The sequence below is a fragment of the Varroa jacobsoni genome, unplaced genomic scaffold (genome assembly GCF_002532875.2).
Source record: "Varroa jacobsoni isolate VJ856 unplaced genomic scaffold, vjacob_1.0 scaffold_339, whole genome shotgun sequence".
NCBI classification, from domain to species: Eukaryota; Metazoa; Arthropoda; class Arachnida; order Mesostigmata; family Varroidae; genus Varroa; species Varroa jacobsoni.
Window position 1 is genome coordinate 25,587 of NW_019213241.1, and position 26,113 is coordinate 51,699.

Genomic DNA, 26,113 nt, shown 5'->3' on the forward strand with positions numbered 1-26,113 from the left:
ATGAAGGGAAACCTTCACCAAGAACGTTACCAATAACAGCCGTAACAGCGACGGTATTAAGCAATATTAACACCAACAACAATGTCAAACAATGACGTTAAAAAGGCATAACACCTACATCGTGATGACGGTAACCGTTATCTGGCGGATTCAGCATTTGTTACATTTGTTGCTATTGCTGTCGTCGTTGCCCGTCGACTAGAGGATGGTTTTTATCTTTCCGGTTCCAACAGTAGCAGCAGCACTTTTTTTCTGTCGCCGTCACTAGTTGTCCTTCTCGCTTAACTTCTGTCGTCTTGGCGTTTCTCGTCAACGTAGACTGCAGCACCGCCGTCGTCGTCGGCATCATCATCGTCGTCGTCGTCGTTGTTGTTGTTATTCGCCGCCGTTCGTCTTACCAGCAATCGTTTGCTTGCTCGCTGGCTCACTTGATGTTGCCTCGTGTATCCGTTCGTTCGTTCTCCAGCTTCTAGTAGCGTCCAGGAGTCGGCAGGACGACAGGCAGCAACCAACAGCATCTACTAACTGACTTCTGCTGCTCTTGCTGTTCTTATTGCCTGCGTCGCTATTGTCGGTGTCTGCATGTCGTGGAGTGCTGTTTCTGCAGACCGCTGCTACTCATTCCCGTTTCGTTCCCCTTCCCCGTTCTCAGTTTCCCTGACTTCCCCCACTATTCCATAGTTCCCTTTCGCTGCCCCTACGACCACGAGCGCTGGTGCTGCTGCTGCTGTCGCCATCACTAGCTACCATCCCCACTCCCTACGCCCCCACCGCTCTCCCCGGTCTCAGGCTACTCCTGCCGAGGCCGCCGCCGCTGTTCGCTCCCACAGCGGTGCCGGGTCGGACCGGACCGAGCCGTAACGCACAGCCGCGGCGGCGACGGCGGCGGCGGCGGCGGCGGCGGCGGCAGCAGCAGCAGCAGCAGCAGTACCGCCACCACCACCGGGTCGAGCGATCGTTGCTTGCTCACCCGCGCGGTGGCTCGTCGGTCGACGCTTGCTTGTGGCCCATTTCCACCCTCGCCCATTTCCAATTTGTCCAGCCGCCAGCCCTAACCGCTCATCAGCCCTCTCCCAGCGGCCGCCTCTTTCGGGGAGGATCAAGGCGGAGCCTAGGGCGGAGTCAGGCGCCACTATCCACCAAAGAAACACGGGTACATGTGTTAGAACAGCAAAATTTTTGTACTCATTCTTGTTAGATTAGAGTTATTCGTGTTCTGACGGTGGACGGTGGCTGGCCCGACGGTACGGCGGTAGCTAGCAAGCGAACAGCACACATCGACGGGCCATTCAGTCGGCATCGTCCGCTCTTCGCCGTTCGGTCATTCGCTTACTCGCGCCTTGACGACAACGACGACGACGACGAGTAACTAGTCCCTCTCCTCAGTAGGCTCTCGACCGTTGTCCGCTCCGGTCCTCCCCGCGGCTTGCGGCGACGTGCTGCTACTGCTGCTGCCGCTGTCGCTGCTCCTGCCCTGGCACACAACACGTATTATTACTACCGCTGCTGTTGCTGTAGCAACAACGACGACGCCAAGACTATCAGCACCCCAAGTGCTACCGGCACTGTTACTGAAGGAAGACAGCATCGCTTCTGCTCCTACTGTTGTAACCTATGCTACAACGGCTGCGGCGACGACTACTTACTACCCCCATCAGTGCTACGGTACCACACTGCAGCAGCAGCAGCAGCGACAACAACAACAACGAGTCCATCACGTTACTGCTACGATTTGTGCTGTGTTTTTGTGGTGTGCTGTGCTGCTGGCGTATTTCTTTATAAAGGTACAGGCGAAAAAACCACTAGTACACTAGTACCATTGCAATAGTGTTATAACAATAATAATAACTATTATTATTATTGCCATAACTATAAAGCTAGTGGTACAAATTACCCATTGTGATACCACCCGTTAGAGTACGTATACTACTACTTCGACCAACTCTCTGTGTATATATGTGTACGTGTGCGCGCTAGTACGACGACGACGACAACAACACCGATAGCAGCAACAACAACAACAACACCAACAGCCGCAGTGATATCAACAAGAAGTGTGTTTAGGGTGAAAAAAAGCAGTGATTTCTAGTCGTGCTCTACTATAATTGCTACTTCGAGGTTTGCCACTGGTGCTAAGTGTCCACACAGAGTGCGTTTGTCCTCTGCAGAAGCGAACTGCCTGCCCACCACACGTGACCCGTGGTACAGTGGGCTTGCGTACTTGGGTCCTGCACAACGTAAGATCAAAAGCTAAGCTACTAATTATAATATTATTATAAGTCATCTTATTCCTGTTGTGTGTGAATAGGCAATTTTTGCCCATATGTTGTTCGTGTATTTGCTATACAAGTATCTGCGCGTACTACAGTAACGGTAGAACAAAGGCACGCACGAAATCCACTATCCCTACTTCAGCGGTAGGCTGTCATCGAGCCAATTAACCAGCCTAGAGCCAAATATATATGTGTGTGTGTGTGTGCGTATGTACATGCTGCTAGACGACGGGCACTTTTGTCATTCGTCTTCCTCGGTTTGCAACAAACATAGATTGTCAGACACAAGCAAACAGCGAGACTAGAACAGAATCGATCATTTTCGAACTGCTATACCGTTGTGTGCATATTGTCTTCGATGTCTCTGTGTGTCAATTGTTGTACATGAACTGAACTTTGGATTGTGCTGTTGCTGCTTCTTTATTGCTAATTGTGTTGGACCCCATTAATACTTGGACCATATTTTTTCTACCGTTAAAAAGAAGTTCACTTCGACGTTCATCGTACCACAACTTTTGCTTATGCTGTTTTTGTGATGTGTTGAACAATTTGCAAAAGTACAGTATGAGACGTGTACCCACGGATGAAAATCACTTGCAAGGAATCTAACTTATCACCTTAACGGTAAGTAGCAACTATTCACTCCAACACAAGTTCAAAGTATTTCGCATAGTTGATTTCGGACGCTTTTTTCGGTTTTTTCGGACGGATTTTGACGCTTCATAAGCATAAATAAAATGTCTGTAAATTAGGATAAATGATGAATGCTGATCTCGCTTTATGGGAATAAACTTATTCTTTGTCTAGTCCATGCGGAGTACTCCCTTAGCCAAAGCATTATCTAGTAGGAAAGGCACTTTTCGAAATCCAAAGGTACTCTAAAAAAAAAAAAAAGGAAATTATATAGTGCTACATCACTTTCAGCACTATACTTCCTTATAACTGTCTGGTAGTTTTGATTGAACGCGTAGCTCGACTGTAATATTCCCAGAATTTAATACTTGCCGGTTCGTGTCGCCTATGAGAAGATATGACACCACAGCTATTTTGTCAGTTGACTATTGACAACCGTCTATTCTTCTAGACCCGACGGTATCCGTGAAGAGAAAGGTAGCTTTATTCATTGAAACGTTTAACTACACAACGAGAGAAGCATACGTTGTTTTTTTTCGTTGGAGTAGTCCTCTCCGCAATGATTTCTTTATACTTGTTCTTATATATATATATATTCGAGGTTGCAAGCAAAATTATCCACTCCTATCAGAATTCAGTCGTGACTAGTACGTGTCTAAAGCTAGCTGCTTATGTAGTGTGCCCTCATCCCGCACTAGGATGCATTGTAACTCTCGAATGTTTAGCTTATTCATTGTTAGCGTACCAATAATCGATAGTGTAGTAGCTCGTTGGTCGACTTTCGACTAATCTAGAGAGTTGTGCTTTGGTCGATTCGTGCTGGCCGGCTTATTCCTGCAGACTTCCCGCTGCAGCTTAGGTCCCGGCCACGCTCGTTGTGATGCCGGGTTCGAGCCCCGCGGTGAAGAGCGAGCCCCTCTGCGAAGTCTCGTCAGCCCCCGCTCTCAGCGCACCGGCCCCCGCGACCCTCACGGCCCCCGGCTCCCCCCTCGGACCGAACCAACTCGGCTCGCCAGTGGACCGGCCTCCCCCCGGATTGCCTGCACATTTGCAGCATCTTCCAAGCTGCACACCGCTTGCTGCTGATCCAGTCACCCAACGTCAGATCTGCTCGTGCGTCGCGCAGTATCAAAGGTGAGACTTTATGGTACTTGGAAGTATTTAGAGAGGAAGAGGAAGCGGAGAAATTTGCCAGCGTTCAATAGACGTGCCCAGTTGGTACTTATTTGTCTTCGTGTTGATTATGGCATTGAAGTCAACCCTAGAGACGCTATTGCTGTCGTTATCGTTCAGCTCTCCAGCAGTAACTCGAACTAATACTAACATTTGGAGTCGTAAAGCTTTTTTTATGAGATCGGTTCTTTAGCATCGGGTTTTCTTCGAAGGGCCAACTTGAGAGATTTTTAGGAGAGATTTTGTTTATCATAATAAATCACATTGTATAACCCGCAATTTTGATTTCAGACTAGCTGCTAGCGGTGCGATGTACGGCCCTCCGGCACTGAGTCCCCCGATCGGGGTGCCGCGGCCCTCAGCGGCTTCTGCGCCCAAGGCGAACCCCGACCCTCAGGTAGCGACCGCAGCAGCTTTGCAAGCTGCCGCTGCCGCCGGATTTCTGCCCCTCGGCGGAGCTGAAGGAGTTCCGTCTGCCTTCTACCCGCCTGGCGTAAGTTGTCTCGGACTTTCGCCTATATCCCTTTCCTTAACTTTGTTATTTTTGCCTTATTCGTTTAGTATTTCTATATTCTAGCGTAATTTTTGTCAGATGTAGGCAATAACATCCTCGACGGGTAGTTGATCTCTGTGCCAGAAAGTTGAACTTACACCCGCTAAATAATCGCTTGAAATCACGATGCTGTGTGATGATTCCTTATGGTAAAAGTGCAAGCGAGATACCGCTGCTTTTCATTTTCGTTTATAGTACGGTCTCGCATCATTGGGCCGTGATGGCATCAGCATGACCAGGGGGGGGGGGGTGTGCTCCCTTGCTTGACACTCGTGAAGATATTAAACTTACATAGAAAGCGACACAGTGGCGACGGGAAGTTGATACAGGATGTGGAAATCGAGGGCATCTGTTTGCGCGTGTTCCTATATATGTGTGTGTGCGCGTTTCGGGCCAATGTATTATTAGGGACGGCGCCGTGGTGCGCAGCTATGTGACATTGTAAGTGTGCGTTGACAGCCGTTATGCCCTATTGCCTGCTTATTTGACAACAAGAACTAATTAACAATGGCCCCACCGTCAACTCAATGGGACTGACGAACTGTTGATTCATCGAGGGAACGCGGTGTCGCTTTGCGCTAGTCTCTACTAACCACCCGCGGTCGTTCTGCTTCTTTGTCCCAACTCTGCTTGATCCGACCAACGTACGAAACGAGGCCATATCGCATGTCTCCAGATGATGCCCTTCTTTGCCTTGGTCCTTTCTTCATAGTTGCTTTGGGTCACAGCGACCCACGCTAGAAAGCCCTTCCTCACAGCTCGACTTGACACAGCTTGGTCTCACGCGCTTGTCAAGGCTCAGACCAGCTTTCAGTCAAAAGCTGTTGGGGGGCCGAATATGGGCAGTGGATATGGGCTCATTTGCTCAGTAGAACTTTCCCTGCAATAGGTGCAAGCTGTGCTAACTAAACGCCCAAGGGAATCAGAACAGCGAAATCATGTTTCCTCATCTCATAGCTAATCGTCCTATAGAAATCTCGTGAAAATGAAAAACAAGGAGGCGCTGAGTGACCGTTCTGTTTCAACGCGCGGTCGACTATAAATAACGTTTTAGCTTGGTGAATGGCCGTCTAGCAATAATAACAAATAAATCTAATCAAAGTCTCTTCGTAAGTAAAGTTCATTCAATTAATGCGGGCCTGTTTGTTCGTCTAGGCCAATCCCGGCGGAGTCCCCACACCCGGTGCAGGTGGACTCGAGCTCAAGGAGAACCTCGAAGCCTGGCGAAATCTATCTCCTGCGGCGGCCGCATACGCCCAAATGTATTCTGCCGGCTATCCTTACGATCCTGCTGCCGCCCCATTGGCTGGCTATCCATTTGCCGGGTAAGTACATATTAGCTGAACTTTCCGCTAAGGCAGCGCTAATCTGCATGGAGGCTCTTTATCTCTAACGAGAATTCAAGAACGGACATTTTTTTGGTATTGAGCTGTGTTTGGATCTCGATGTGTTACCTTTATAGTAAGTGCCGGCGTTTGTCATCGCCGTTTCTACAATACGAATAGCACATCCATCCTATTTCTCATCTAGCTTTCTATACTGATCATCGTTTTTGGTGCTGCACCAGCAATAACTTGCCGGGTTCGTAGTACACGAAATATCAGCTTATAGTGGTTATTAAGCTAATCCCGTTGAGAGAGCCTTATCAGTTTCTATGCTCTTGAGCTGCCTCTCTTAATACAGGCGCACAGGGATTTACCTGGCATAGAGCTATCGCACTACACAATGAAAAACATTTTGGACCTCATTCAGCCTGACGCTATAATATGTCTTTCTTTTTTCGTTTTGCCTTATGACTGCAGTTACGGCATGGACCTGAATGGCGCCCGGCGCAAGAACGCCACCCGGGAGACGACGAGTACGCTGAAAGCGTGGCTGAACGAGCACCGCAAGAACCCGTACCCCACTAAAGGAGAAAAGATCATGCTTGCTATTATCACCAGGATGACTCTCACTCAGGTATGATAAGGCAGATTACCTATTACACCTATAAGTGATCTGCTTACGTATATTTTGTTTTGCTGTAACTCTTGTTACGTTCCGTTGAAAGTCTGAATACAGCCTTATATAGAAAGTTTCCAATCTCCTCCAACTGAAGTTGTTGCTCATCGCTCGGTGTTGTTTGCCCGCTACATCCCAATCTTTAGACTGGAGCCAATTCGTGATTAAGTCAAATACATGGGCCGTTTTAGCAATAAGTTGTACGCAAATGAGAACCTTAATATGTAATGTCGAACATCGAACAACGGCGGTGCCCTCGTCAGCTGCTGGTCGTAACTGGACTGCGGTATCGGCAAGTGCCTCAGCTCTGTATTGTACATTTTATCGATGTACTGGTGTGTTATGTGGTGCGTTAGGTGTTTGTGTCTCGATATAAAGATAGATATATTTTTAGTGCGGTGTATTATAGTCTCGGTGTCACCCCGCCATATATATATACACTGACTTTGTTTGAAGTGTATACATACCCCTGGCCTGCGGTGCTCTTATGCCGAAGCTCAAATTGAGAGTTATGGCCCCACAGTTAAAGCTGATGGCACCTTCTGATCGAGACCGGAGACCACACCTAATAGCACGACTCGTACTATCAGAAACATATTTGCTCGATACGCCAATCTCAAGAATACAACGGCAGCATCAACAACAGGAATTCGAACAGCATCGTTACTTTTGCAAAGACTAGTCGTAAGTGTCGCTATGTAGAGTATAAATAGTGTTTAGTTCAATCGTATCTCTCCTTTCTAGACCTCGCTTGCTCAGTGAAACGAGCGTTTGCCGTTGGTCGAAGCCTATTGGTGCCCCAAAAGACGCGTCTTAGTACGGCGCTGGCCTACCTAAGCTACGCTTGCTTGACTCGTCCGAGCGTGACGCTGCAGCCTCAGGACGACGCAACTTTGGTCTCGAGACGCATCACCGTGACCGACTGTGAACCTCTATGTCCGTGCAAGATATCCGAGTCTCAGTGTACCTGTGCGAATGTGTCTGTGTATTTTGCCCATTGGGAATATCCTCGGAGAAGGGAGAAGGATAGAGCCTGATGCGGTGAATGAAAATCCAAAATATATCGATAGATTGCCGAAACAGAGGCATATAGAGTGTGACCAAGGGAGAGAAGTATCAGCTAGTTGGATCTTCACCTCCGCCTGTCATCGAGGCTGGACGCTCGTTGAACACTGCTCGTCGTTGCGGTCATTTCGTACTCCGTGCACCAGACACATACGCACGCACTCCACAGCCAAAGACATAGGCGATCTCCGCGTAACGGGCGATATCAACACCACTGGCTACAGGCGACTGAAAATATGATGATACGTCATCTAAAGTAAGGTGCAAAAGGCGCTCGACTCTGGAGCAGACGCAAATCGTTTAGCTCAAAACTAATTTCTGTATCAGCCTTGTCTATCGCGATTAGCAAAATAAGCAAGTACTAGATGCCTGTTTTCTCATCTAGTCATCTATCTTACAAGATTATATCTATATTTCTAAATATGTTGCTGACGAAGGATGCACTGGATAGCGCTCTCAAGCATACTTGTTGATGTTGCCGTTGACATTATTCCCTTGTCGCGGTTGCCGCCGCCGCTGCTGCTGATTCCAATGGCGATCGCGGTGATGTTGTCCAGCTGTGGGATGGCAGCATCGAAGTGTGTAGCTTGCAGGACACCAGTCCGATACATCATGTCTCTTGACAGGCATCCTCCGCCACTGCGTCTCCCCACGAGAGCACTAGATTCATGAAATTGTGCATCGTGGTGATAGGATGTGCCGCGATGAGTAGTTAATGACATGGTTGTTGTTACCACCGTTGTCGCCCGCCAATGTAGCGGCATCAGTAAGGCGAATCGTTCTAGGGATCGAGTTTCTACAATTAGCTTTGCTTTCTTTTCGGCTGGTTGCCGCTCAGTGGTGTCAGTTCGGCAGCGGTCCACTCTTAAACAACGCTCGAGAGCGTCGGTACGCTTGTTCTCGAGTGCCAACGAGGTGATTATTGTGATCATCTTTCGTTGTTTCGTTTGGTCGCCATCTATCTAGCCAGCTAGGTCTCTTGCTCTCCTGGGATATACACAACGGTCACGCGCTGTTAGAAACATAGCTAGACAGGTAAGCAGCGAGAGGACAGGCGACGGCGGCGACCTATCCCGCGTCTTTCGGCACAGCGACCCCATACTGCCTGTGTGCACTATTTACCAGTACTGCTACTATCTGTGAGCCATTGCGCGTTTGACAAGTAATGGCACTCGATCACCAACGAACAGCTAGAAACCGAGGTAGTTTGATCGTTTCTTACGGCCGCAGTGCCGCGGCGTAGCACTCGTTGATCTCGCCATTATCACCGCCACATTTGCGGATGCTGCCACCGTCGCCTTGTTAATATGTACGCGCGTAAAAGTGACCGTGAGCGACATGCGATGATGGATGCGACTCGGACGACGCACGTCTTTAGCAGGAAAAATTGTTACCTCTAATTGCAATTCATTCGACAGGTAAAATAATATAGCATTTTGTCGCGTATAAGGGGTATCGCGGTGCGGCAGTTGCACAGTTACGGCTGTGTTGCCAGGCCTGCAGTCGAAATCGAGTGAGTTGCGTGCCATCCGTGTTTGATGGCAGCGCCTTGTCGTCAGGTGGTTCTCGACAAACCGTGGGTTGAGAGCGCTGTCATCAGAACCGCTCAACAACAACCGCGGTCGTAAGCGTCTAGCGGTAGCAGGGTAACCTTTGGTACAGGAAATGCGGCTGTGTTGAGGCTTGATTAGCTCTGACAAAACAGCTTTGCAATGAAACAACTGGTAGTGATGATAGTCTTCAAACGATGATGGCTCGCCAATGATTGAGGCTACGCCATCATGCTCATGGCGTACGGTGTGGTTAACCTCATGTGGTTTCTTCCTTTCCGTTTCGTTGGTACTTCGTCAACATAAAACCTAAAGGTATCGACCTGGTTCGCGAACGCACGTCGGAGACTCAAAAAAGAGAATAAAATGACCTGGTCGCCGCGGAATCGCTGCGACGAAGACGATGACGATGACCTGGATGAGGCAACGCCGACTAATAACAACACTTCATCAGCGCCCCGTGACGAGCAAACGCGTTCGCAGCCGCCTTCGGCCGATCAACAGCGGGCGGCACTAATGGCCGCTGAGGAATTGGCGCAGCGCAACAAGCAGCTCGCGGAATTGATGCGAGGCGGGCCCGAGTGTCCGCCTGGTGCGTTAGGAGTTGCCGGCGGCCTGCTCGGTCCCGGTGGCCTTCATCCTGCCCTCCTCGGCCATCCGCACCCCCATCTGGCGCAGCTGCATGGCCTGCTGCAGCTCAAACGATCAGCGCCGCCGGCCTCACACGACGACGAAAACGGTAAGCATTAAAGAGCCAAAATAACGAAACTAGCACAAACATTTAGCATACTCACATGACTGCAACTAGAACTACCGATAACCATATTCAAGTGTTTACTCTTGAAAAGCAACAATAGATAGAAGAACCAATAGTAGACGTAATAGTTCGAGTTTGTCGCTAGCTGCTACAGTGGCCGCAATAAAGCAGAATACAGGGATGGCAGAAAGGCAGTATCTGGTTGGTTGTCTTTCCCTGTTCTTCTTTTTCTTTCGCTGCTGCTGCTGCTGTTGTGTGATGGGTTGCCCTCTAAAGAGAAACTGATGGGATGGTGCTGCATAGTTTTAGCCACGGTTGCCCGTCGCCTGCTATCGGTTGGTTGCTATAAGTGAGCGCCGTGGTCAGCTTAGCTAAAGGACGCGAAATAGTGAGCAGGGGGAAGTGGGAAGACGAGAAAACCAAATGGGAGTTGACCCGCAACCCAAGCAGGACGGAAGCAGGGGGCGGGTGTCAGTAGGCAATAGACCAAGGGTTAAGGAGGTTCTTCTTTGTTCCTCTCCGTCTTCTTCATTCTTCCACTACTTCGGTCGCTTTTCTTCCTTCTCCTTTTTTCTCTCGAGGATCTCTGTTATTTATTGAGCCACTTACTCTTCCATTCCTCTGGCTGTCTCCCGAATTGTCCGTCCTCAAGCCCTCTCCTTCCCGCAAACTGGTCGTCGGTTTCTTCTGCAGCCTCTTGACTGTATGATCCGCCTTGGACCAGCCTGCTTTGCTTTCACCGTGTGGCCTGGTTTGGCCAAGCCAGCCAAACTCTTGCTTGGACCCAACTAACTGCCCGACCGACCGGAGACGGAGCGACTGACCGGAGTTGTAGAGTATGGCCAGAATGGACCGTTAGCAAGCGACCGAGCGGCAAGTGTACGGGGAGTCATAATGGCCCCCTTCAGCAGCAGCAGCGGCAGGAGAGCCTAAAGTCGCTCCGATTTGCCCCGTGCCCTATTGCGTCGCATTCCGGCCAATTCCGCTCGAGTCCGCTGAGGCCGCTACGAAGGGAGCTCGCCGAAAGGGCGTTGAAGTAAAGGGCTCCGTAGAAAGGAGCGGAAGAGAGGGAGAGAAACGAGCGAGAAGAAGGGTGGGGAGATGACGTAGTCTCGAAATGTCTGAGCGAAAGCATGCGGCAAAAGGAAGGCCGCCAAGTAACCAGACAAGCGAAGAAACAGTAAGGAAGCAAAGCTTCTGTTTTGGGAGCGTTGCGCATGCCACACAATGCAAGCTCACAACAGAGAATGGACCTAAGTCTACTTGCACTTTGGATAGACTACATATACTGGGTTATTTTTATACTAGCGAGCAGTAAAAACAGAGTATAACGTACACACGCACATAGACTCGTAGGCGTAACGAGTCACAGGTCGAGTTCCGACTAGTAGATTTTTGACTTACCACATCTGCCCTATCATCTGTTACAGACCTTGTTGACGTTGACGATCGTCCTGAACCATCGCCGAAGCGCGAGCGTCGATCGAGCGAAGGATCCGCGAGCGATAATGACGCAAACGCGCAGCGTCCCGACTGCAAATCCCCTAGCTCGCCCGAACACCGGTCGGCACTCAGCGGTCATACGAGCGCCGGTAGTCCAGGTGGGCATAAACCACGTATCTGGAGTATCGTTGATACAGCGACAGAGCGCGAGGAGTTCAAATCGGAACACAAGTCGCCTGGCCGCAGTCCGCAGTCGTCACCGCCACCGCCGCCCACCGCCCTCAACTCCCTTATTGCCGATCGCCTGTTCGGGGCACATGCAGCAGCCGCCGCCCTCCAACAGAAACAGTGGTACGCCGCGCTGGCGCAGAACGCCGCGGCCCATGCGCACGCTCAAGCGCAAGCTCAAGCAGCGCAAGCGGCGCAGAGGGCGCAGTCGCCCGCCGCCTCGACGACATCATCCACCTCGTAATATACAGTACATAGGGAAAAAACAATAATAAAGTAACATTATTATCGAAACATAATTGGATCTCTTCAAGAACTCCACTTTTTTCGCGCACAGACTACCAAAACGACGATCACCTCTGGCACAACGGAAAAGACGCCGATGAAGACCATTTCTGTCTCATCATTACGCTGTCTGTGCATACACTGTTGTGCACACGTATGTGTTGCGTGCACGTGTGAGGGGGATGAGTACGTTGGTGCGTGTGCGCCTTGGATCCTGGATCTCACTAAGAGGAAAAGGCAAGCCGAGGACCGGATAAAGGACAGCAGTAATAGATTGTAATGACATATTATAGAGAAAAAGAGACACAACAAGAAGTGACCGTCGAAGGCTGATAATGAGTGGCCAATGAATGGAATCGCTGCAATATACCACCTACGATGACTGAATTGTGTCTTATCATTTATTGACGGGAAAACGGCGCCACAACACGGAATACGTTTGCCGTAACTGGGCCCGACGATAGGAACCGTCGGTGACAAATGGCGTCTGCAGCAGTTCCAAGTGCCTCAAAAACCTTTGGCCCTCGTACATTGGGTGCAGCACATCCTGTGTGGACTGGTGAACGATTTGTGTCGCACATGGTGTACTTTTGGTCGGAACAGCGCGGCACTAGAAGGTAATGCGCATGAGACGCAATCGATTACGTCAGATGAGGCACTGGCGGATGAGTCTGCTATCCGGACTATAATATTAACCGAATGTAACAAGGCAGGAAGTGCACATGTGGTATTGACATCTCCGACGAGTTACGCGAGTGAAAAAAGAAACATAAACAAGTTTCAACTGACCGGTCGCTTATATCTAACATACACAAATGTTATGGTGGATGTATAGAAATGAACGTAAACTAAACGAATGAAAAATGGGGAAGACTGAAATGGGGATGGACCGATTCTCTCAGTATGACAAAAATAACGAGAAACAGCCAGGATAAAACAAACAAAGAAACAAACAAACAAACAAACAGACAGACAGATCGACGGACGGGCAGACAGACAGACAGACGGACAGACAGATAGATGGATAAATAAACAAACGGACGGACGGGCAGACAGATGGATAAATGGATAGAGAGAGATAGACAGACAAACGGACGGACAGAGGGACAGACAGACAGACAGACGGACATACATACATACATACATACGCACGCACATACGCACATATATACAGACAGACACAGATTCTACCCAAATAAATACTCACCGGTCCTGACGTCTGAGTCATCCAGGTTTTACATGGCAACGCATGGAGCGCTGTTTGAACGGTCGCAGATTCGGTTCTGTGGCTATCTGAGCGGTAGCTATCCATCCTTACCATAACTAATGGGCAGGATAAATAAGGCAGAATGTTGCATTCCATCGAGGCTGTTTTTTTTTTTTTTGTTAAAACTCCTTTAGAGAAGAAGAAAGGCAAGAACAGTTTGTGTCAATAGCCACTTTATCGACAACAACATCGACAACAACAGCAATATGAAAAATGCCGACAATATTACCGTCATACCATCATATAACAGCGAGAGCATCAGAACTGCTGCAAGCAAACCGGTAGTAGCAGCAAACACGGCTACAACACAAACGATAGGAAAAACAACAACCATATATTGTGTAGTGCCACTAAACTGCGTGTAGTACCTTCATTCAATGGCTATTTGTTCCTCCCCCTTAAAAAAACATTAATCAAGTAAAAACCACAGAAAGCTAGAAGGTTAATAACAAGTGACTGGGGTCGCGCCATTTCCCGGACGTGATCGCCTCGCTAGTGACTGAATGATCGAAAATAATTAAATGATGATACTAAGCAAAGCACGACGTGAACTCGTTCCCCTCTATAGAATAAGAGACGAGACACACGCCATGAATTGTCTCAAAATGATGGCCGGGAAAGTTCTTTTTCTAATTCCTCGCGCTTTGAGAAGCTGAATAAAATGAAAGAGGTAAAAAAACAAGTGGAAAGTAACAGATGACGACAAAACATGAGAGATTCAAAAGGAAAAGTAAACACTGGTAATACCGGAAGTAAACTATGACGTTATCAATATAATTTTTGTATATAATAAATGTAAATATGGTATTAAATATTATGTGTCGGTCTTTTTATTCTTGGGAAGAGCATACGACTAGTAGAGTTAAAGGCAATACCTTCGGGAATGGCAGCAGGTAAATTGGGGAAATTAAAAACATTAATTCTTTTTCATTATTTTTAACGGCATGGGTTTAACGTCAATTAGAAACAGCACTAGTATAGAGATCCTTCCGCGGAGCGGCTTATCAAGTCTCTCAGTACCAATAATTCCGCTTAATCAAAGTATGAATGTTCGTATTCTAATTAATCGTTACCGTTAATGAGGACTGGAAACTAATCTTTGTGGTAGATCTAGTAAAGGCGCAAAATGATTCTGCTCGTAGCATTTGTCATACTACAAAACGTCACGGAGTTTTTTTTCGACTAAAGCAGGCGTTCAGTACGACGGCGTTTTGTACTTCAAATTTAAAAATACTTTGAACTTGTGTAAAGTAAGTCAGATTGTTGTTACCGTTTATGTGTACCACTTCAGGCTTCAGAGGAATATGCTTCATGTTTGACCATCGTGTTTTAGACGATACAGATAGCCTACGCTGCAAGCGACATAAAGGCGCCGGGTTTTAAGCAAGCGTATAGGCCGTGCACGAGGCATCGAGCCAGGCGGTGACTGTTAAGTCCGTTGAACGACTTTCTAAGAAATCGGTCTAGCGTTTCCCGGCCTCATTGTGGAGTTCCTGATACTATACCCATGGTCCCTTCTCCGTTGAATATGTTTCCCTACCAAGCCCTGCTTTCCGAGCAACGTTTCAGTTCCCGCCCGAACACACATGGAGACAACGGGGAGTTCAAGCTTTGGGAGTGATGGCTGTGCCCTTCCCGCCGGGTGTGAGGGTGCGTGTGCCAGAGTCAGGGGAAATCGGCCGCTTCGTCTCTATGTAGTAGGCCGCACTAGCAGCAGCAACGAAGAAATCGAGAGAAGCGGGCGAAACAGCGAGGACGGAGGGAGGGGATCATCTTTGGTGACTGAGCGGACGTGCAGTAGCACCAATAGCGGTGGGCCGGGTCACTTCCTTTATGAAGGGGAACAGTGGAGAAAGCGCGCACTTGAATGAAAGGACGACACCTTCTCAAAGACGGAGCACAAAGAAGTGTGTCTCTATTGATCGCACATGGCCGCAGAACGGTAGCAGAAATACGAACAGTAAGCCATCTTCCACGGCGCCCAGTGGCTCCGACATCAACGGGGGTTCGGGGGCCAGGCCTTGCCACAGTATCGGAACACCGTATTTGGCCACGTTTCTGTTTCGTCCTGCATCAGCTCCTACTCCAGAGACCTTCGCGTTTATTTTCGTGAATAGAAGACGATGGTCTTACGGTCAGTTCGTAAACTAGCGTTTCACAAAGAAGCTTTACGTAGTGTTAAGGTACGTGCAGAATATAATGTACAAAATCAAAAAGATCAGAAAGCTCACACGTTTACGTGTGCCTGAACATTCCCATGCTTGTCTCTAAATTGCTGTGTTTGTGATTATAGACTTTCAAATTGGAACGACGTTTATTCCAAGTAAAAATAAAGGTGGGGAGCTCATTACGGCGACAATGTCATTAACGACATATCTCCTTGGCGAAGGAAACATAGAGACGATTGACTGAGAAATTCGAAGAGACTGAGAAGAGACTGAAGCAAAAAAAATAAAGCCAGAAAGAAGAGACATAAATCAGAGCAGTGTGAATGCCAACCTAACGGCTTCGAGGTGAGATCATGCTCAACAGCTTTGCCTCTCAATTTGCGTTTTGCGACCCATTTCAAAGCGAGAGTTGCTTCACAGTTGAGGATTGAAGACTATTGTAAGTGTCATTAATTCGTTGATCATTTGTTTGTTGGGCTCGAAGCAGATGTTAGCGGCTTCGTTTCCCACCGAGTCTCTATGTATGCAGTTTGTACAGCAAAAGCTCACTTCTTCGTAAATAATCATACAACGGCAGGACCAATTAATAGCGAACTTTAATATTAAAGTTGCGTTGTCAATCCGTTCGTGAATTCCAATACAGGCATCGATTGAAATTGGATGAAACAACAGTGCATGAAACGATCAATTTGCTTGACACCATGTTCCCAGGCCAACTGATCTCGACGTGCGACAGTAACACGCTTCAGTCCCGTGATTCAACCCCCTCGATTTTTGCTGTAGGACTATAGGAAGGACATGATCAATAAAGCAAGAACACTGTATTCGTGAAGTAATCAGTGAAATTAATGCTAAATTATGCAAAACCGTAATTCAAAATCGTATTGAGTATTTTATGTATGGAGCAAATTAAGCTTTTCGAATTACAATAAAACACGCGCAGAAATATGCTTCATTTTGGAGGCAACAAATCAGCATTTTAAGCTACCCTGATTACATGAGAACTATGTAATTCTCGTACATAATAACCTCTCGGCCCTTATGCTCGCAATGCCCACTTATACCGTTCTCTGGCGAAATGTTATTTGTTTATAAAAGAAAGCGTCCACAGGTGGAAAATACTCTAATCAGATACAACTATTACTGATCTACTTTTAACCGGCTTACATCTGATCGAATCGATGCGTACTAGCAGGTAGTAGGTAACAACAAAAACACACGGGATTATTGGTTGTATTACCTTGTTATAGATGGCGTTTTAAATTAATAAGTACGGTCATTGTCGTATAAATGAATGAAGGACGAGGAACTGAGTGGACAATTATGGTTTCGTCCCGCATTCGGCTACGAAAGGGTCAGAGAACACAATCGCACCTGCTGATGCCGCTCGTGCTGCTCTCCTCCATATTAGAGTCTGTTTGAGGCGGGATTTTAGCCTGCTGTAAAGTAAGTCAGCCGTACTACCAATATCGATCTGACTGTGCAGTCCACTAGACAAATACAAAGATTCAAAGTGACGATACTACATGTGTAAGGAATGTAGCCATGAAGGCCACGATGAACCTAAGCTGAAGTTTTTCTACTGCGATACAGCGTGTTTGAACTGGGAATTTTTGAGCGCTTCAGCCTGATCATAGAATATTTGTAGATAATTGACCCGAACTTGAACGCTTCAATATCGCAGGGAGTGATTTCTGCTTTAGGTGGAGTGGATAACCGAGGTCTAAGTGAAAAATCAAGACCAAAGTCAGCACGATCCCTTGTGTCCCGACGCTTGAAGTAATCTACAAGACATGGCCGGAGCCTAATTCCATCTTGGATGGTTAAAAAGAAACTAAACCTATTTTGCGACTCTCTTCTTAATAGCGACGGATTACTTTTTCTTGGTCGGTTATAATAATTTTTTAAATTAAGGCTTTCCTTCCTAATGGCTGTTTTAATGTGCCTAAACCTATAACAAATAAAGGCAAACTCATTCCTATGGAAACAATAACATAGAGCATATAGAAAATCAGCTGTCTCTACACTCAGTAGAAGCTTTCAAAAGAGGCATCCTTAAAGAGTTTACTTGTAGATTTATACATATTGTGTATTGGTCTCAGGGCTTTTTTGATTAACCATGTCCAACATCCATGCACTGATAATGTGTGCCTTAAACCCTTACGTTGGCATAGCCATTGAAAACTTACATATATAGAGATATGTATATGCACCAAGCCTCTTCGTAAGTGAAAAGCCGGTTCACCGTTGACCTCTCGTTATCCCATTTGGCCCCTGATTTTGCTTCACGGTTTACTCGGCTTGTTCTGAGTTGCTTACTCTAGTCTACATAGTAGCCTCACATCGCTTATCGCAAAGTGTTGGCTCCATTTTTTCTTCTCTAGCCCACCAACGATCACCAGCAGCAGCGTGCACATGTGCACGATGGCACGCAAAATACGTCATAGCCGCAGCACGGACTGGTCGGCTCTTTACAACTGCCTTACTCTCTTCAGCAGTCGCTACGCTTCTTGTGCTTTGCCGTTGTTCGGCCTATACCGTTTGCGTACGCATGTACCTTCGTGTGTGCGGAGAGTACTAGGGAACGATACTGCTAAGTTTCAGTTGGGGCCGCTACCGCATCTGCAGCTCTTTCTCATGTCACCAGTAGCGCTACGTTGGTACAATAGTTAGGTAACCGTAACCAAAACAAACATACAGTTATGCACATATACATGCATAGTTGTCAGCATGCGATACATTTCAGCCCGATTTACGGATAGCTATGCCTATCAATGCTCGGTTTTGTGTGCGTGTTACAAAGACAAGCACGAAAAGGGTTATGCATGCATACGCACTGACATATGTCTGTATGGCGCCGATTAGGGAGACTGCTGGCTATTGGTACGATCGCTCCGATAAAGCAGCAGACGAACTTACGGAAGCGGGAAGCCACCAACTGGACATGCAGATGAAACGGGTTCTAGGCGACAGTAATCAAAAGCGTCATGTACACTATCAGTAACAATAAAGTAGCTATGATATGAGTGCCTGCTGCACCAGCAACTGAAACAATCGGCCACTGCTCTGGCCAGACGTCGCTCGGTAACACTTAGTATTGATTGTTTATTTTACGGTTGTTTGCGGCCTTCGAATAGTGTAGTACACTCGATGCCCTTTCTGTTTGTCCTCTCTCTCTCTCTCTCTCTCTCTCTCTCTCCCCCCCTTCCTATCCTTTTTTCTCTGGCTATGCATCGCCACGGCCGTTTAAGCCACAGTTACACAAGCGTTTACGTAAAATTACAAATACCGAACGAAATATGGAATTGATACCGACGTTGTTGTGTCGCAAAATAGCGACGACGAGAGGACAACGTAAGCAAAGACAAAGTACGCGCGGTCGATAACGTTTCTGGCTCCCTGCTAGTACATATGGCTACAGATGCATACGCATACATGATGTATTCTAGCTCTATAGGCGAGAGATCCACGTAAAACTGCGAACGTAACTGCTGACAGCTGGCTATAGCGGGAAGACGAACGAATACGAAACACGTATAGATCTACACGTAGCGACAAATGAGTCGTGTCGTTTTTGTCCACTGTATCCATTGCCATGTTCTCACCGAACAAGACCGACTAACAAATCAAGGGGCAATTTTATAATGGCTCGTTGCCCGGATATGTGTATTTTATTTAGACAGCTCAAGTAAATAGTAGGAAAGAGATAGAGCGCCTAATGACGATGTGGGAACATTTCAAAGGCGAGTATACAAGAGGACGTGATTATAATGAGACATACGTTTCTTAACGTATATCTAGCAAAGTCTGTGGCGTATGTTTGGATCGTGATTGCTTATTCGGATGAGATTGTGGCGACAGAGATGGATTGATGGAAAACACAATTCTCAACTACGGCGAGAACGGCACTTGAAAGCATTTGTACAGTTAATCGAGTGGATATATAAATTAGTTATTACATACTGTTGCTGATGAAGTCAACGGTGGGGTGGCATGAAAATGATTTGGAATACCTGGAACCGAATCGTACGACTGGTCAAAGGGAAAGGCTGTTACCAAGTTTACGGATGACGTTGCTCATTAGAACGGATTCTCCAAATAGATAACATGAAGCCAGAGACAACACCGCCAGACGACCCCGTAACGTACAGATAAAGGTTATTACTGAATAACTTTCCGAACGCTGCTGTCGGCTTCTGTAAAGTGTATACGGCTGTATACTGTAAACGGTCCCAAGTCAGAAGGACTAACATGTGTCAACCGTGGCATGTTTTTAATGAGAGAAGGGCTGTAATTAAGCAATCTTTTCGAGCTCGTCTTGTGCTTCTTACTGTTAATTACATTTAGACCATAACATACCAACCGTCACGTTTGATCGTCAAATTGACAAAATTTCCGTTAAATGCGATATAGTGAATAAAAAGTTGGAAGCTGACAAGAGTAAGCTAATCCAATGGGGATCTCCGAAGTTATTCAAACTTGAAATATCAAGTGCTCCTAACTTCTAGGGATATAAGTGAAAGAAGGCTTCCTGGTAGACTTAATCCGCTACATTCGAACGCACACACCGATGATACGATATATAGTCGACATTACCTATGAACATTTGCTGATGCGATCCGTAGATTATTGCTCGTTACAAACGCAAGGCCTTAAATGTGTCTCGAGTTATAAAAATTCTTGCTTATGTCGTATACTAGTATAGGTGCATCGAAGGACCTCATAGCGTGGCGTGCCTAATTTCCGTTACGGCCCGTATATGAATCCTTCTTTTATTTGAAGAAGCTTCGCTTGGGAGGAATGCCGATGCTGCTATTTCTTCCACCGCTGCGATGCGAATGACCAGCACCGAATGAAGAGCAACAGCGGGTCCTGCTGTTGCGGGAAGTGAGTCCAGGAATGCGGCCAAAGGAATTCTTTTTTTCGTCTGCTTCCGCTGCGGCGGCCGCCGCCGCCGCCGCCGCCGCCGTCGTCGTCATCGTTCGCATCAAATACAATGATGCAACAAATAAACAGACCGTCGGTAGCCGCCCCCAGTTTTCTATGATGTGATGTGATTCAGTATAGGTGATCGTAGATATGAGAAGAGACTGCAATTTACACAAATAGCGAGAAAGCCGAGTTGACAGAACGATGTAAACGAAGGCATGTCAGATAAATAGGATCTGTTGCGTTTCTTGCTAGTAGCTATTGTCTGTGAGCGTCCGCGTCCGCGTCCACCGTCTGTGGCAACTGACTTACGATGCCTCCTCGATGCATAGAAGGAAAGAAGGAGCGGGTAGATGAAAACGTCGTGCTATATTCCATCTATTGTCGTTGAATATGAGTAGGAGCTGAACTGGAAGGAGCGCTTACGCACCACATTCGTAATTCACGGACTCCCGCGAATCCCTTTATGCCCATAGAGTGCGCATGCTGTAGTGTACGTAGACCTATCTGTACGGAAAACTACTACTTAAAGAAAGTTTTTCAGGTTACACCAAGATCTGGTCAAGTTAACTCCTGGGAAGTGCCTCTATTACCACACACACGGTACTGGATACGTCTTGTCAGAAAAAATTTGTATTCTTTTTGTTGATCAAACAAAACCAGATATTATTAGTATGTCTAAAGTTTGTCGAGGGGGAGCCTGGATAATATGGATACAGAGTCTTATTCTAAAATCAATGGTAGATTAATTAGGTATAAATTCTGTTTCGAAATTTTTTTTATTATAATGTATGTACGAGGCTCGCTAAACACACAAACTGCAGAATTGTAGACCTTCAATTGAAGAAACACTACAACAAATCTTACAGGAAACATTCGCCGATACGGCTAAGATTATTTATGTTACAGTGAGTACATCGATATATAGCTACTTTGTATTCTATACATATTCTCTACTCGTTATTTCGTCTCGTAAGTGCCACAGTAAAAATCAACTTTAGGATGTATTGCCCAAAACACTTCTCAACGAAACCTCGGCTGACACGAGCAGTTTTTTGCTTTGAATCTATTTTCTTGGCTGGGTTACTCCGTAGTAGCCGAACTAGCGCCGACACCAACAAGAACAACAACAGCAACGACAAAATCAGCCGCAGCCTCAAGTTGAAGTAAGAACCGACCCCCAGCTATTGTTCCCATAGTCGACATAGTCACGACGCCAAAATGAACACAATATCCCCCGAATGTAGGCATCGCGTCCACCGAATCGCAAGCAACAAAACACTGTGCGTCGATCACTGCTGGCGCACCCCCGACATCAACGATAACAGCACGGCACCGAAAACGATCTGCAGATTAAGAAAGCAATATTCTATAAAAACATTGGTAATATAAAAACCTGGAGAAAAACAGCAGCAACAACAGCGATAGTAATAAATTGCACGTAGTGAGAGGCACGTACATGCTAAGCAAAGCGGTCAGAAAGCAAATACAGTTTACTAAAGCGGAATGGTGTATTCGGCCAATCGTCCATGTATACTACTGCTGTACAAAATTGCAAGCATTGTTTATAGACAAGCAAAAGAGGCTTTTCGAGTCCTGGCGGAAGTTCTGACAAATCAGTACAGATTATTCGTCAAAATGTCACTCATGGCCTTACACTGTTCCTTGTCAATAGCTAGTAAATCCCAATTGACTTCAATTATACCACTTCGGCCCCGTGAAAGGTTTAGGCACTCACGTTGAAATCACCGTGTCGAATAAGGAAGACTGCATTAGATGTTAGTCAACGAGGTACGACCTAGCAACGCAGGCCAAAATACAGCAAATCATCATGGAAGCTAACTCGATGCATTATTTTTCATCGTTAAACAACGTCTTTGTATTTATGTCCTATTTTCAAATATATGTATAATAGATAATACGGGACGATCAGATGAAATTCGGGAGCACTATTCGGATAGTCAACATGCGGGTATTCAAGTTTGCACAGTAGTTAGTCTATAATAACTGCATTATACCATAATCCCTATGTATTAGACGCAGAAAGAGCTGCGGTTTATTTAAACAGGTCGACGGTAGAGGGACGTCTCAAAATCAGACGTTTCGAACTTAGCGTTGTCCGTGTTTTGGTGCTTTTTTGCTACTGTAAAGTATCGCAGAATATGCCTCATGAAGGGGTCAAATATTTCAACTTGTTACAGAGAGTGAAGGCGCATGCATATCAAGGGCTAGTAGAAGTATGGATGGTTCTGATTCGTACTATTACTATTACTCTAGGTGCTGCTGTTATTAGGTCTGGTCGTCAGTCCGTAACGGCGGACAAACAAAAGCAAAGGGTATAGCGTTGCTAAAATCAGACCAAGGTTATAGCTTTGCCAGAAACAGCAACGCGAGGAATAGTGGTATGCCCCTTCGCCCAACATAGCTCCCATTGCCAACAACAACAGTAGCAACAGCTAAATTATAGGGAGCATCAGTAGCAGTGACACATATAAGACACACACTTGCACGCACCCAGGCAGCCACACGACCGAAGAAACAGACGGCGAGCAAACACAAAATGAAAACAACAACAATAGCAACAGCAACAATGGTGTCACTAATTGGTGAGCTGGTACAAGCAAGCACAGAGACGTAAGCACACGCACGCACGCACGCACGCACACACACAAAATAGTCACTGGCCTCTCTGTGACAGTAAGCCCTGCTGTTGCGGCGTGGGTGTCTATTTTCGGTTTGACACACGGTTAACACAGAATGGCCTACGAGAACGCGGTGATAAAAATGCTGCGGTTGATGGCCAGCGATGTTGATGTACTAGACGAGCGTCCAAGCTTAATACGATTTGTTTGTTGCCAGCGTTCGTTCATACCGCTTCTGTGACTGTTTCTCCTACTTACCGGAATTTTGCCGGACCGGACAAGCTTCATTCAAGTCGTTGCTACTGGGGCGCACGAAAGTATGATGCATATTTTACATGGCCGTGAATGATGTAGCTATGATCAGGTATATTATATGTGCCATTCATGATAATAGCGCTCTTTAAATAAACATTAGTATGACGTCTGAATAGCGTTGCTTGACGGAACAACTCATACGTTGTTTTCTGATCATGTTCTCTCTGTATGTATAAATATATATATATATATATTATAATTTTTGGGTTTTCCACTGCGAGCAGGCGAAATTGGTCTGGGACAGACGAAACAAAAGAACGCGGGGTATTTTCATGACCTGGTCAATGTAAAGAGGACAATGAGATTAGACAATGCATGTAGTATCCTAATGCTGGTGGCGTTCAGCAAGGAGCCCGATGGCATCATTCTACAAATATCAACGGTTTTCCTTTCGTCCAATGGCTCTGAAGGAAAGCATAACAAAAAGCAGGCCGTTGTCGCAGTCTTCGTCTAAACGTAGTGCGCGGAGGAAGGTGGAATATAAAAGGTGAAAGATGCTTGGAAAGCATGAATTCTCACATGTCTAGACATAATCTGGTTCGATTCAGAACTAAAGCGGTCGTAACTAGTGGTGCTTAATGGTATTAATGATACAACAATAATCTAAATATACATTATGGGTGCCAACAGACATGAGCCGCCTGACAACATGGCAGAAATACGTACAAACAGACAGATTATCCAGTTGTCGTGTCTATTCGCTCCGAGCTGGCGTCGAACGAACGATGCATGCGAAGTAGTCTGCTTACTACCACCTATTTGGCCGGACAGCGCAACGTGGACAAGCTGAGTGGTAAGGTAAGGCCAACTTGTGACCCTTGAAATTAGCAGTGACGACGATCGCAACAGCAGTAGAATGCAGTTGCCATTGTAAATGTGGCAATATAGCTCCTCATTCTCTCACTTAACCCCTTCCCGCCCCCCGCCCCGACAGCCAATAATCCGTAGGGTTGGCGTCATAGCAATGTGCGGCACATCGTAACAACCGCTTTTTATGCTTAGGGGCGCTGCTGCTGCTGCTGCTACTGATGTTGTTGTTGACGGTGGGGCGCTAAACGATAACACTCATGCGTTGGCATTGGAACAAAAGAAAAGAGAGGCAAGGCAAGGTACTGCGTAAATGAGATTGGTAAGCCGTTTACATCTTGTACAATGGGCGTTACTCGACAGCAGGCAAAGATTGTTGGGAAGGCTGCTGCGTTATGTGTTGCTTCAGCAGCAGAGACTTCACTGAACGACGAGGGGTGGGTGATGCGAGAGGGCGACGACGTCATTTTGTCAAGTCCATGAATATACATTATATAGTATCTAAACATGGGAGCTACCGGCTCTTGACGTGAAGCGGTAGGCTGACCAATCGCTTAAATAATAACTCACTTAGCAATGGCATTAATCATGGCCGACATTGCTCTGTGTTCGGCATTCCTTTCATCGTTATATGTGCCATTTCAAAATGACTCGATAGTAGGATCGCTGGCTGTTGAAAAAGGGTTCAAATACGGAAAAAAAATATATATGTGTATATATATATATATACACACACATATATATTGGATATATATATATGCTTCATCCAAAACATTTCGAACAAATATCCTAAAATAAATCTCCTATAACTTAAGTGGCATTGGTGCCTCTACTCAAACAACTTCACTGTTGCTTTATAGTTATTTTTCTTTGCCTCACCGTCGCGTCACGGCGACTTATATATATATATATATATATATATATATATATATATTAGGCGAAATATTTACAATCAAACGGAAGGTTTGTCAATCAGTAGGTAAAATGGAGAAAAATGATGTTGTGCCGATATCGCCATAATGATCCATGTTTTTGTGTGTACACATGTCTATTTTACATACACTGTAGGACAATTTGCGCTCGAACCGTGCAACAGGCGTTAACCTACTTCCGTTAAACGAGTATGTAAATATGCAGACCCGTGAAGTAAGTTCGGTGTATTAATAGATATTCTATTTAATTATCACAATGGCTGTCATTTGAGTACCAATTAGACCAGCTTCTCGGAGTGGTTTTTCAATGAATATGTAAATGATAAGCAAAATTAAATTATTAGAGGTCATCCATCAGATGACAATTATTAAGCCTCTGTAGGCTTAGTTTCGCTTTGTCCATCATATCGTGGAAAAGATAGTGCCCGTTTTTCTAGCTAGATAACTTTCAATTCGCGTATTTCAGGTAAATATAAGTTGCGTCTGGCCGGCGTCGGTGTCATTGGAAAGCTATAGATTTGACAGTCGTAGATACGCTAAAATTGTCCAAACGCCTCTATTCAGACCTGAGATAAAGAGCCTTGAAGTTTAGCAAAATTTCTGCTAGCAGTCACAATATTTAGAAAAGAATATTACGATAAAGGCGCAAATAGTGCCTAGGCTCATAAAAAATAGGCGCGTCATCGAAACAAACGACCCCAAGCTTGCAAGAGCGGTTAATAACGGTCAAATAATAACGTAGATCAGTACGCCAGATACAACAGTGATGTACAGGTTGAAGAAGATGTGCTTAACAATGTGTGGCAAAATCCATGCTGACGTCAGTCAGGGTGGTGCCACGTACTGAGTGGAATTGGAAAAAAAATAGCCGTTGTAGATATAAATTTGAGTAATAATAGAAAAGTGGATTGGAATAACTAATACGATTAGGACAAGCCACTGAAGGAAATTGAGCTAAATTAATGAATGAAAAAAGCGTCGTCAACGCCCGATCACATACATCTCTATCCCTCCGGAAAACTGAGAGAACCTAGCAGGACTTAGAAACTTCAACGTAACGTAATATAGGCCGCTTCTTGCGCCATCAGTTAA

At 46.2% G+C, this 26,113-nt stretch overlaps 1 protein-coding gene across 1 annotated transcript; it reads left to right on the forward strand.

Moving 5' to 3' along the window:
• The first annotated feature begins 1,179 nt into the window (after positions 1–1,179).
• LOC111259500 (uncharacterized) lies at positions 1,180–14,045 on the forward strand. Its single transcript, XM_022831565.2, has 7 exons — positions 1,180–2,897; positions 3,747–4,040; positions 4,371–4,572; positions 5,788–5,957; positions 6,435–6,591; positions 9,564–9,987; positions 11,436–14,045. The coding sequence occupies exons 2-7, from the start codon at positions 3,787–3,789 to the stop codon at positions 11,918–11,920; spliced, it is 1,692 nt and encodes a 563-aa protein (XP_022687300.1). The 5' UTR covers positions 1,180–2,897; positions 3,747–3,786; the 3' UTR covers positions 11,921–14,045.
• The last annotated feature ends 12,068 nt before the right edge of the window (positions 14,046–26,113 follow it).